Source organism: Pieris rapae, chromosome 14 (assembly GCF_905147795.1).
Source record: "Pieris rapae chromosome 14, ilPieRapa1.1, whole genome shotgun sequence".
NCBI classification, from domain to species: Eukaryota; Metazoa; Arthropoda; class Insecta; order Lepidoptera; family Pieridae; genus Pieris; species Pieris rapae.
In genome coordinates this window covers 6,986,457-7,000,961 of record NC_059522.1, presented here as the reverse complement: position 1 = coordinate 7,000,961, position 14,505 = coordinate 6,986,457, and the positions used below count along the sequence as shown (strand labels likewise).

General features: G+C 32.1%; 1 protein-coding gene across 1 annotated transcript; it reads right to left on the bottom strand.

Moving 5' to 3' along the window:
• Positions 1 to 62: 62 nt before the first annotated feature.
• Positions 63 to 14,338, bottom strand: LOC110998630 (protein masquerade). The gene is made up of 15 exons (XM_022267360.2): positions 14,335 to 14,338; positions 12,602 to 12,772; positions 6,773 to 6,922; positions 5,963 to 6,076; positions 5,269 to 5,462; positions 4,934 to 5,131; positions 4,555 to 4,682; positions 4,223 to 4,347; positions 3,798 to 4,001; positions 3,451 to 3,522; positions 3,162 to 3,321; positions 2,473 to 2,660; positions 2,204 to 2,293; positions 1,319 to 1,473; positions 63 to 1,199 (listed from the first exon to the last, which is right to left on the bottom strand). The coding sequence occupies exons 1-15, from the start codon at positions 14,336 to 14,338 to the stop codon at positions 1,032 to 1,034; spliced, it is 2,121 nt and encodes a 706-aa protein (XP_022123052.2). The 3' UTR covers positions 63 to 1,031.
• Positions 14,339 to 14,505: the final 167 nt, after the last annotated feature.

Genomic DNA, 14,505 nt, shown 5'->3' with positions numbered 1-14,505 from the left:
AAAAAGAAATAGGTATATTATCTGTATATTTTCAAAAAGTACTTAAATAATTAAAATGCACGTCATTATTATTGTTTTATTAAGAAAACAGACTAAAATACATTTTACAATGTGATATAGACTATATCCACTTAGGTTCACACTAAGCCTGAATAACAATTATCTATTTACACATCCTAAAAAAAACTTGGATGACCTTTCATTAATGAATTTAAAAAATGTTTGGTATGACAAATTTTAATTTGTGGTTATTATCTATGATTTATAATGCGGTTCACAACTTTGCTTGAGTTAATTAAACTATACCAAAATGTATTTCAAATTGAAAAGCCCTCCAAGACAAATAAATAAAAAGATATGGTGTTACTACAAAATGGCTATTTCAATTGTGCGTTATTACATTTTGTATTAAACATAAATAAAATTGAGGTCTAAATAATAAATACTTATGGTGGGAGAACTAATTACTTAGATCTAATGACGGGTACCTAATATATATTTCTTGCAGCCTTAAAAGAGTACCCCACAGTAAATTATTCTAAAATAAATAAATAATTCTATAATTAGGAATAGTATTTACACTCTTAAATAGAGGAATAATAAATGCGTTGAGATACTTACAAAATACTTAAACACTTGTAAATTTTAAGATTTTTTCTCAATAAATATAGCACCGTATTCGATGTTGATAATATTTCTTTAGGTTTATTTGTTTGATTTATGTTTGGTAATGAGACAGCCTGTTACGGCATGGTAGATCTTAAGAATTCCCCATTATAATCTAAGTTTAACATTTCGAGATGCCAGAGACGTAAAAGCAGTCAACTGGTATTGGAATTAGATTTCGAAAAAAGAATACCAAAAACTGGCGGCATGTGTTCGAATTTCGAATCGCCGTGTGTCACCAATGTCTCTAAAACAAGTGACAAACAGTCTTTTTTTAATAATAAGAAGTTCGACAGATCTTGAAACTACTTCCGTATTTGGTTCATTACTGAACCTCCGAGCGATCAATGGGGAATATAGTTCTACTAAAGGTTATTGACAGAGATAATCTGATTGATCCAGCCGATAAACGAGGAGACCTTAACGTAAACTCCTGGTACGTCTTTACGACCACATCCGAATCCCCACGAGACAAGTCCCACCAACTCGTAGAATCCGTCATCTTGACATACTAGAGGGCCACCGCCATCGCCCTGTGAATTAAAACGAAATCGTCTAGTTAAAAATCTACAGTATAAAAAGTATTAAAATCATTAATCAAAAGTTAAATTATTTGGACATGGGTTTTATGCATAAAAATTATAAATCTCACTTGACAGGCGTCGTTGCCCTCTTCGCCGCCTGCGCAGAATGAACTAGCAGGTAGTATGAAGATCTTTTCAGTGACCGCGTTTACTTTCCGGATACACTCTGCATCACTTACTATGGGCAACTCTGCCTCACGCACACGTAATGGTATTGGACCACCTGGAACAAAATCAATCAAATTCAACTACAATTAAATTATTCTTCAAGACTAATGAGAACGAGGAAGTTCTGGATATCCAAGGTGATATGATTTTCTGTTAGTGGAATACATAATACAAGACACGCTATCTCTATGGCGTATTTATTTTTTAAACTAATTTCATTACTTATACATGGCAGTACCCGCTTCTGTAGAGCACGATGACACGCGGGGCTTTGGCGCCATTTATGTTATGATAACTGCTATATAATAATCCATATAGAAATGGCGAGCGGAGGCAGTTGTCTTTTTTGTCGAGGGAAATTGTGCATTTTCTACAGGAATACGTAAGACAAGACGGTTTTTAATAACAATAATAAAAAATATTGTTACGAACACGGGTCGACTGTAATGTTTTTAGATTTTTCCACTACTTAGAGAACTTTTTGTATGATACGCGAGGGAAGATCAGAACCTTCTCGAAGCTAGACCGAGAACTCTAGAACGCCGTTCGACACACTCGTAGCAGTGTGCGAAAGAGATAGCGAGTACGCGCGTTCTAGAATTGTGCGATCGCTACTCAGTAGGGTTCGCGAAATCCTACTAACTTGAATGTGTAACAGATTCGTATTTTCATCCAAATGTTTAAATTTTATTTGGGTCCAATTGGTACAGTATTTTTCAAAGTGGTAAAAATAGTCTCTTCTGAAAGAAAATTCAATTATTATTTATTAATACAACAATACTCACTTTCACCCATATATCCGTATCCAGTGACCGTACATCGTTTTCCTGCAGCATGACTCACTCCTCGGGCTGGCAGACACACCAGACATACTCCTGAAAACCACAAAATTATTGTTTGATTGTTCAAATTCTAGACTTTTGCTTTATCTTCTTTTTCTCATGGAAGTCTTTCAAAATAAAATTATATTATAAGGATTTTAGGTCTTTAAACTCATCGATATAATATAGTAAAATATGTTATAGCAAATATTTTCATCTTAAACATAACTAACCTTCTTTGAGCTCTGCTTTTCCATGGAGCTTTAATAATGCGATATCGTTATCAAGGGTCTGGCTATTGTGATTATGGTGGATGTAAGTTGTAGCCACTCTTAGGGTCTGAGCACCTGGGGACCCGTATTTTCTCGTGAGGTCATGATCTCCCACCCGCACGTACATTGCGTCACCGGAACGAACGATACTAAAATATAAAAAATATATTAAATAATTTTTAAACATACATATTACATATAGATACTAAAATCACCATAGTAAAATTATTGAAAAGTGTAAAGTGAAAACTACTAGTGAACAGTCTGCAGAACTTTGACATTTAGATTAACCAATAATTTCTGAACGGTTTGTTCTTCGCTTTTTCTAATATAGAAGCAGGTAATTTTTCTATCTTCGGAACCTTGCCTAAAGGGACTCCTTTTAATAATATTTTTTAATAATTAAGTTTTCAGGTTAGTTATTAGATATATTTTTAGTTTGTAATTGTATATTAATATAATTAAATCCTTAGAAAATGCGTGATATAATGTAGTACTTCGTAACTAAATAAATTATACCATTATGTAGCAGGTAATTAATAATATCAATATTTAAATGAATATCTAAAGGAATAGAATTTATGTCTGTTATTAATGGGAAATATATTCCAAAGTATCCCTTAATTATATTAGATTTTCTATATACTAACTTGGTTACACAATGTGCAGCAGTGAGCACCCACTGGGTGCCGACCAATGCTGCTCCACAGATATATTGATTAAGAGAATTAATGAGTGCTGTTTGCCAACACCATTCTCCTCTTTCCCCATCCTCACCTCCCATCACACGTCCCGCCCGTGACGATGTTCCTAAATATAAAAACATGGTTTTTATATGAAATAAATATAATGAGATAGTTTCTATATGCCCGTATAACACTCTATAGGGTTGTGAAAGATTTTCTTTTGTAGTACAATACTTGCTTCCGTGCAACTTACCCTTCACACCGCAGACATATTTGTTATATTTCTCAGGAGTCCTCAACGATGTTGGGTAATTTGGCTCGTATGCTGAAAATAAAATAATGTTTGTTTCACATTTGTATGAATCTTTAATAAATAATATAAAGAGGTCTTACCTTTATATTATTTATTTAATGAAAAAAATTTGGGTTCACCATTAGCAGCTACTAACATATATTATTATATATATTACTGTGCCTACCCTTAATTGAGTTGATTTAATATTTTCATTCGATTCTATCAAGTATTTTTGATATGTATTTAAATGCTAAAATATTGGTAATGTTTAAATACAAATTGAAAAAATATATTAATATACTTACGCATAGGCGTAGTATGCTGTGGCGTATACGTTTGTGCAGGCGTGTACGTATACGGAGTGACGTACGTGTGCGGTGGATGAGTGACAGCTAATGGATACGTGTCGTTACGACTAACTCCCATTGCCTCTAACACTTTAGATTTGGGCGCGCAACATTGCGTTCCCGCCTTTTTGCATTTGAAGACATCTGTCATTTCTGCGTTTCCTACAAATAGAAAAATTTAATTGGATGCTTAAACAATGTATATTTAAGGAATATTAAAACGTTTGCTTTTTTTTTCATAAACACTAGCATCACATATGTAAAAAGAACAATTTAGTCATAATAAAGACGTTTAATTATGTAAGTTGAAATAGGCAGACATATTGTTTGTTTTATTGTTGCAAGTGATTTAGGTGTAAAAACGACTATTCTAAAATACTTACGGAAGCAGGTAAAGGATAGCAGCGACACGATACAAGACCCTGGACAATCTGGTCGCGGATCCACTGGCGCTGGAGTTGTAGTTGTTGTAGTGGTGGTTGGACGAGGAGTAGTCCGGGGAGGCAATCTGGAACCATATTTGATTGGAATGAATATAATTACTTTCAATCAACTCCATTTGTTATTTTGACAACATTGGTCCATCATTATAGTTATTTCGACATAAACTTAAAATATATATCTATCTAATAATAAATATGTCTCTAATAAAATATGTCTCTATCGAACTTATGCGAAAAAATGTAAAGTAGGTTTATATTTTTGTGTTAAATACCTGGTGTTATCACAACAAATAGATCCGCTGAGCTTGCAGCTAGTGTGAGAGAGTAAGACAGCTGGCCGCTCACAGAAAGCTGCCATGATGTTTAGCAGACAATAACCTGGACAACGAGGTAACGGCGCCTGTAAATTGTAAAGGAGTGATCATTAGATAAACTTTGATTGTTACAGTTAATTAAAATGAATCTGTTATTTAAAAAAATTGTTCTTGTTTAAAAAACTAATTTTTTACAACATACATACAAAATTATCAGAGAGATTATGTTTTAAATAAAATTGTCGAACTGCTACTAACTTACGTTACACAAATAACAGACTAAAATAAAATAGATCCACCCATTAAAATATCAGGAGAAATAAATGCAAATGCTTACCGGAGTAGTTGGCCTAGGCGTGGTAGTGGAATATGGGCGTCTGGTAGAGGCATCACTGCTGTCCGTGATGCAGCATGTACCTTCCGAGGGACAAACGGCATCTTCATCCACATGGTCACAGAGTAACGCAAAAAGCCCACTTATGCAGTCACCTCGACATTTGTGACCAGGTTTCCGTGGCGGTGGTGTGGTTGTAAGCTGGAATTATAATTATTAATGAAGTTTTCAGCACTTCTTATGTACAACAAAGTTCTATTTGGAATTATAAAAAAGCAGATGCACCACCAAAATTTAACTTTGTATTTTACAAAATATTAAAATTGAACAAATCTCACCGCAGTTGTAGGCCGTTTTGTAGAATGCTTCTTTTCGTTAGGCACAACTAGGTCTGGTGGACGTCTGTCGCCATATCCATCTTTAGAGACACAGCAAAGCCGCCCAGTCACACAAAGTTCACTTGAAGTGAGATAAGCCTCACAATATTGTGTCAAACGTGACTCTACACATACACCGGGACAAGCGATGTTGCCTGCAAAAATACAATATTAGCTTAAAAAGGCTACCTAACCTAATTAAGATATACGCCAGCGGTCGAGAAAGGGACTAAAACCGAAAGACAATTCTTAGTAAAACTATTTTTGCTTTTATGTTCCTATGTGTTTAGAAATACATGTGTTTTGCCTTATCCTCCTTTTTAACGATTTTGTACCCTTTGCAAAAGTAAGAATATAGAGATTTTCGGACTCTTTAAAGTCCAAAGCAAAAGTTTTAAAAGAATCAAAGTATTAATTAACTAATGAGCAATGATGTTGTGCGATTCCTTCAATCTAAGCATATTCTCGGCTAGTCTATGTCGGAAATGACTTTGTATGTACAATTTAGTGGTTGATACCATCGTATTAATTGTAATTATTGTAGATTGTGGGTTGCTGTATAGGAGTTATTTCTTATTTATCCAAATGTAATTGCGATTTGCACTCTAATCTTGTACTTTATCCTAATACTAAATAGGGTGTACCTAATAATTACCACTGTCTTTGTATTTGTCTGTCGGCCGAGTTGTTGTGTCTTCGTCGTCATAGCTTTCAGTTGTCGTATAACGTGTTGTGAATGGACGACGCGTTGTAGCCATTGTTTCGTTACCTGAAAATTTGTAAACGTACGCGTAAAAAGAAGTAATATTCATTATAAATAAAAAATCATACATATACATTTTATTATATTATAGCAAACTTCTTTCCTGTATATATTCTACTTAAATAATTTGTAAGTGTGTCAGGATAAGTTTTCGTCCTCTAAGCGTTGAAGATTCTGATGGCTTGATGTTGAATGTTGGAAATTAAGTATTTTTTAGTATAAAAAAGAAAAGTTGTCCAAAATTTATAAAAAAAAATCATGTTAACGAGTATCTTAGGGAATAAAATAAATAGTCAATGAGGTCAATCATTAATGTTTAATTGAGCATCAAATATATTTGAAATATATACTTATTATGGGCCATAAATCTCGCTTGGTTTTGGGTTCGAGTAAACAATTTAATTATTTTACACTGTGCTAACAAAACAAAATCGTGTATTACTACAGTTTAGTCAGTTTAGATTTAAAGTTTCCATATTAAAAATGTGTTCACTTTTTGAAGTTATCATTTATCTATCGCTTTTAAAATCATGTAGCTTGTAAGAACTATGGTAAAATTTATTACATATAAAGCATTAAAGGGTTTACACGGTACATATAAGCTTCTATTACGTCCGCTAGGGAAAACTTTGTTATAATAATTAAGTTTGACGAGAGAAGAGAGAGAATATACGGTAGAATTTTTCGATCTTATACACTTACCTAGTGGTTCATCAACACAGCATTTCATAGATGGCTTGGGGCATTCGACTTCATCAAGAACGTTAGAGCAGATTAGTGAGGTGAGCGCGTGCATACATACACCCGGACAATTCTTGGCATCCACTTGAGTGTCTAACGTGTCCAGAAGACCTGGAAATAAATATACAAGATGTAGAAAAGATTTCTCTCTGAATCGCTTAATTAATTAATTGAATTTCAGAAATTATTAAATAATATAAGGATTTATTTAAATTTTAATGAAATCCTTTATATTATTTTATTGGGATTGCAGCGCATAAGGTTTCAGGATAAATTGCATGAAACTTGAGTAAACAACGTGTGTACTTTCATAATTAATTTTTAAATAACAATTTTCTTCTCTGAGAAACGTACCTGCGACCTAAGACAGACATATTTGCCATATAGAGTGAGTGAAAATGATGTCGTTAATGGCTAGGAAGTGAATCGTAAAATATCCGATTTTAATAATCACATTTTAAGGTATATTATTAACTTATATTGATGTATAACCCAGTAATTACATTAACTAAATATATAGCTGTATTTGAAACGCGTACACGGTTTTTATACTGGTTTAAACCGGTTATAAATCACTTATGCTACACACGTACCGGCCGGCGTCCGCCACTTTTCAGCCACTCAGGTAATCAAACATTATTCAAGTTTGATAGCTTTCTCATTCACTATTACAACATTACTTATTATGGTATTGGTTACAATTTGTTTTTGAAAGTTATTTTGAGACTTACGCTGTGCATACAAAACTAAAAATTGAAGTCTTCGATGGAGACTAAAAAGTGCTAATGAAATGAATCAAAAAGAACGGGTGAAAAGATAAGAATAAACAAAAGTTATTAATATTGCTTCACTTGATTAGAAAGCCTTTATGAACAAATTTTATTCTATTTATTAACACTTTGTTGTATTATTAGTACAATAGATTCAGGGAATGTAATGTTATTTATAAATGCAACGGGCGATATACATATACATAAATACTAAGAGTATCAAAAAGAAATAACAATTAACAATGAAATTGTAAATGATTATCAACACGTAAAATAAAAATTAACCTAAAGAATCGTTAATTAATGATTTAGGTTCTGAAAATAAAAAAATAATAAAATATCAAAAATCATGATTGGACTAGAGCTTTAAATGTGGTATGTAAATGAAATAGTTCAAATGAAATTAAATCTTTTATAATTGTATGCTTTCTACTGTAATTTGATGATTTTAATTAACTCCAACGAAGAATGAACGAAGCCGCATTAATCACTGTATAATGTAGTCGAGTTAACTTGGTCAATTTCAGAAAGATGATCGTAATATGACATTGAAACTACCTTAACTGTAATCCTAACCCAAAACTGGACACACCGCATTCCCAATACCGTTATATCACCGTCAGTTCAAAGGAATTCGGCCTCTGTCATAATTTTAATTGATGTTTCAAATTTAGGAAGGACCTTTGATACATTTTAAATGAGTGATCGTGAGTCAGTTACGCTTTCTTATGTTTCACGATTTTTAATATTAGCATATATCTATGTTTATTTGAGTACTTTTTTTTGTTACATCCTTATCTTCTAGAGTCTAGACGAGTTATTACATTTGTGCAGAAGACCGAAGTCTGACTCTATTTTCACATTTAAATTTATAAGCCTTTACCGTGGACAACATTTGGTTCGTTTCATTTGAAAGTTCGGATTGACGTAAAAAAATATTGTGTCAGAAAATTTCGCCTCTATAACACACATTTTACAGGTTTAGACCTGAAACGTTTTCGTGATTAATAATATGATAACGAAATCAATCTTAAGGACATGATATCGTAATTATGAACAGTTTAAGAAATCTGTTATGAAAAACTGAGTATACGAAGTCACCAACGTGAGAGCGTTAATATTATGTTAAAGTGGGATAATTACAGTGAGTCATAAAGAATAATCCTACGTTGAAGCGTGACTAGCTGGTGGGTAAACAAACGTGCCGTTACTCAATGACCTAACGTGCTCAGGGAGAAATCGTGTGCCGAAAATGAAAGTACCAGTGACAATTGACGTCTTGGACATTACCTACGTCTCTAAAATAGTCAGCATTACACCAAGCGTATCTTATATGCGGTAGTATGTACTATGGTTATTATTTCTGACAGTCAAAGACAATTATCGCTATTAAAGTTTGTAGTTTAACTTTGTAGTTTGGTGTGAAAATTTAAAAATTTCAATAACTTATAATGATATTTTAAGTCTGTCGTTATATATTGATAATGTTATCAAAGAAATACGATTCAATGTTAGAGAAAAGAGATACGCAAGAATGTGTGTTGATGATTGTAACGGGACTCGATAGTAATGGTATAAAAACGGAAAGGTTAAGTCTCTAGCTGTTCTCTACGTGCCCCATGAATTAGTTAAAATGCGTCAATACTCAATACCCGAGCACAGTCGGGTTGGCCCACTGTAATAATGTAACTTTCATAAGAACGTGATTAGACGACTTGTGTCTAGAACACTATGCGTCGGGCACTTTCTACCGGACCAGTTTAGTACTGTGCTAATTACTAAACCCTACATTTCTTTGATTTATAGATGTAAAAAAGTAACAAAAATATATCGAAACTGTGAGATTAGCGTTTCATAATGTACAAATTAAATTAAACGCCTCTAGTTACAAGCTTAAGACATGTACCTTTATAAAATTCAATTAAATAATATTTGTTATGAAAGGATCAAAATATGAGATAAATTATATAATATCAGTTTAGATACAAGTATCATGCAATATGAAGTGAGACTCCCAGCAATTAGTATTGAGTACATTCACCTCGGGAGAAAGCATTGACTACAGCGCAGCGTTCAAATCATTGCGAGCAATATTGTATTGTGATACTTAATTAGAATATAATTAATAGCAATATTGCTATATTTATATATAGACTATTTAGTCTCTTATACTAAGCTGTACGTAATAAATAAATAAATAAATAAACGGTACATTTTTAACTTTAGGGCCTGTTTCACAATGTATGGATAAGGTACCAAATAGCTATGCAACACAAATTATTCGAAAGATAAAAGTTCCGAATAAGATACTTGGCATTTCATGACAAATAGCGCTATCTGACAGTCGTGAAACGCAAAAATACTGTTTATCCTACAAATAAGTAACAAATAGCTTAATATTTGGAACTTATCCGGCTTTGTGAAAAAGGCCCTTATAATCATAATAAACTACAAACGTCTAGTGTAACTAGTACGACGATTCGTAGAAGACAAACTAATACAATAATTAAACACATGGGATTGATAATTCGATATGTAGTCTGTGAATATCTATTCATAATATAGTGCTATATGGTATATATAAGTAAATAACACAAGTATCAATTTATTGACTGTCTTTTTCACATATACAATTCACCTAAAAGACATTCAAAATATTATCTAGTTGTTATTTAATTTCATAATTCCAATAAATCGTCTAAGCGACGAAGCCGTCCTGTCTAATTATCAGTTTATTGCGCTAGTCATCCTTAAGCAAAATGATTTAATTAAGTGTAGAATTTAAATGCTTCATCGCACAGGTTGGATCATTATGACCGCTGCCTCAATGAAATAAAAGCCATCGCAGCAGTAATTATAAGATATTTTTGAGGCCTTCGAAAAGTTGCGTCACGCCAACCGGCTAGCGAGCGCTGAGGTGATGACGTCACTGCACTTTCTCCATACCCCTTTCCCTCGAGTCCTTGCCACTTGACATGTATCATACCAATTATACCGGCTTCGCTTGAAATATTTAAAAAAGAGCTACAGTTTGTATAGTAATGAATTTCATTCGCATGAATGATTCGATATATCTCCAATACTGCTCTATTTGAGATATATGGAAACATTATATATCTGCGATTTTAAGTATTAGTCTTAAAATAGAGCAGATATTATCAAAAGAATACGTGACTATAGTGTTTAACTTTTTGTAGACATAAATATTTTATATGAACTTCTTTTTTATTTCGCATGTTTATTCGAATATTTTTATTAATGTAGCATCATAATACTAAAAAAATAAGCAAAACCTTTTTTTTAACGTTAAAAGGCGGCATTATGAATAGCCAGGCTCGTTATAATAGATTTCTATAGTTGTAGTAGGACTATTGCATATTTTAAATATTTTTTTAAATTAAGAATTAGTTTTGTGTGATGAATGAAACAAAAGACGCTCGTATCTAAATTGTGTTGCTTCCACAAGTCTTCAAGCAACAGACAAAAGCCACATGTTATTTTTAATTCCCATATTTTAATTCCCAATTCCAAATATCACTTTGCTTGTAGATCGCGTGTTTGCTATAATTACCGGTAATCTAATTGAGTGGTTACTTTGACTAATTGTAAATCGATAGCGTGTATTATGGAAAATTATAACATTAAAATAATAGTGAAATAAATTTGAATTTAGTAAACGCTAAATTAATAAAGTTTCTTAATTAAAATATATTAAAAGCATCGAAAATAAAATCCCGAATGATTAGTTACATCACATTCTATTTCTTTTATATTTCTTGTAATACATGTAAATACATAGGTTTAGTATCATATGTATTGCATTAAGTTACTGTAAGAATAAGAAAATAAGTGTTTAAGACAATAATATATTTAGTTTCTCATAAAGAAGCACCACGCGCGTTGATGTCTTTGCAGGCTTAGAGCTCCTGCAAACTCTAATACCCACTTATTTCAGTACTTAAGATTTTAAATAATCCTAAATAAATTTAAAAAATGAGTAAATAACTCGTTAACGTCATCATATAAATTCTTTCAATCTAGAAGAACTTGAATGCTGCTAATAGATACTAAATGAAAATACAGTAATTTCCCGTCATCATCACACAATGATAGCAAGTGGAATAAATTATCACATAAATAGCAAATCAAGTTTAACGGCGCCCGCGCACCGTTACAGCGACCCGTGTCTGTCAGGTATTGTCTAATCCGAATATACATATTTGTAAAATAAGTTTTTATTTCGTTTCTTAATAAAATTTTACATGTCGTTCCTAGGTTGTAATATCAAAGTGCCAAATGCCAGATACAAGAGTACCAGATAAAATCTGCTATTTCTCTTATAATTAACAACTACAATATATTAATTAACAATATTTCGATGAATTACAACAATATTTTAGGTCTGATTAGAGCCTAAATAGTATGTATTTTTAATAGTTGTACATTTCAGAAGCATATTATACTCATATTCCTGAACTGTACATAATTAAAAGTTTATATCTTTAAACTTATAGAATTATCGGAAAATATAGTTTTGTAAGGTTTTTATATCAAGACCAAAGCTTTCATGTAGTTATAAATATTAACGTGTTATAACGAAATAAAGTCAATTACAAAGTTGTAATTGTAATTTATGATTTTGTCAAAAATATCATATTTTATATATAAAATCGGCGTATTTTGAGTTCAAGAACGTAATGGATGTATTCTACAATTACCACCGTGACCATCCGTTACTCGTAAGTACGAAATTATTGAGAGAAACAATACCGCCAATACGTGGAGCGCTTCTAGAGAGTTACCCCGTTACTAGCCACAGGTGCTAACGGTACACACTCGCCAAATTAGTTCGGAATTTATTCATTCCGTACGCACCTGACCTTGTTTTACTGGGTCAATTACTTGACCCACTTATTTAACCCATTCAAACAATTTTAACTTGTGTCGGGTAACAATATTGAACTGCCCAAGTTTATGTTGACCAGCAATAGGTGAAAAGTTTTTGGTTATAAAGACGTACCTGATAAAAAGGAGCTGGCAAAGGAGTCATCCTGGGCGGTGGTGAAAGGCAGCGCCAACAGGAAAAACACAGTGATCCCTGTCATGGTCACTCGCGTCAGGATATTGGCATGGCGTGCAGCCGCCGCGTCGCGTCCGATAGCACTAGTGAAAGAAAGAAAGGTGCCAGCGTCTGCGCATGACAAAGATTAAGATATGCGCGCGCAGAAGTGCTAAGATGTTTTGTAGCTTAAATACCATAAATTTGTTTAAAATTAACTCTCTCGAGATATATAATCCTAAGTTCTTTGTAAAGTGTAAAGACAGCAAAGCGATTACCAAACACGGATTTTTTTCAAATTATACTGCTTCCAGAAAATCTTTAATGATTTATCCCTCCTGAACTAGTCGTATGATCGCTAAAATGTAAGAGATAAAAATATTTATGAAGAAGTCCGTACAATTTTTTTTATTTGTATCGAAAATATCTAATAGAGACAGATTCAACTCGGAAAATATGACATAAGAAATATATCGAAACATTCCTTATTTTATATATGTTCCTTAGACTTTTCAAAAAAATATTAATACATTACCAATTACTTTTACTTACTCTACACTTTACTTTATTAGTAATTTCTCAATCATTTATGTTATTGCAATATCTGTTTTATTCGCTTCTATGTTAGTTAGCGTTTATGGGCATCTCGCCGCTCACTATATTACTTACGAATTTGTAATGAATGAATATAGCCATTGATTACTATCTAGATTACGATCAAGCCTTCCCATGGTTTTTATGTACGATGTACAAGTGTCGATGATATTGTCGTAAACTATAATTCTAGGTCAATCTTTTTTCTTATATTGCATATATGTAGGTCTTGCGAGGGCTATATTATATATACATAAATAATATTTTATATTAAAAACACATTATTTGATTATGATATTTCTTTAAACATGTGTAAATATTTATCAAATATAATTTGAATCGAACTAATGTCCGAAAAAGCCAAATAAGAATCAACCAATCAAAAAAAGAATAAGCCAATTTGAAGTTGAACAATGCACTGGAAATTCAAGATAATAGTAAAATAATAAAATTCTTACCGTTTCGTTGTTAAGTTTTTCATACTATGACGTATCTACGCAGTGCCCAACAATTTCTTTAATAGAATTCATTTAGATTATATAAATAGTATAGATTCAATATAATGTCTACAGATTATATAAACAATTAAATTCATTTAAATATCTTGAAAACTAGCTTTTGAATACTTTCTAATAACTCTAAACTTTCCATTAAAAAATTTAATCTTTCGTATTCTTTGTTACACTTCGTGAGTCATAAATTTGCATTTGCTGTATAATTGAAGAAATTTATTAGATATATCGTATAGTCTAATCTATCAAATTTGTTTAATAATATAATAACAATTTAAAACCATTTTATATTCTGACTTAAAGATTAGTAATTCCCCTACCTCCGGAATATATATATATATACACCGGAAGGAAGTCATACAAAAAGCTGTTCTCAAAGGCAAAAGGCATAAATCATTAGCGTTGAAATTGAAGAGTGTACAAGAGTGAGGCAAGTTTTGTTTCCAGCTAAGACCAAACAAAAATATGTAATCAAATTAAAAGAACTTTTGACGAAAGTCCATTTTTACTATTTTACAAAACTCATTTCTCAACATTTTACAGAGTTCTCTTAAAATATAGTGGAACAGCTCAAATCATAATTATTACCCATCTTAATACATAATCAAGTAACTTGAAAAGCGAGTAGAGAATGAAGTGATGCACAAATATATACCATATTATATATATTAACACAAAAAGCTTGTCAGTATTACATAAGAATAACAGACGACTCACCTGTTCTCTTAGCATGCTTCCGAGTCATAAAATCAATACATA

What these genes read in the sequence shown, in the direction of transcription:
- LOC110998630 (XM_022267360.2), bottom strand. An exon ending in CGCCTAGGCCAACTACTCCG is followed by an intron (nt 4,683 to 4,933) that starts GTAAGCATTTGC and finishes TACAATTTACAG; the next exon opens with GCGCCGTTACCTCGTTGTCC. An exon ending in ATATGTCTGCGGTGTGAAGG is followed by an intron (nt 3,322 to 3,450) that starts GTAAGTTGCACG and finishes TTTTATATTTAG; the next exon opens with GAACATCGTCACGGGCGGGA.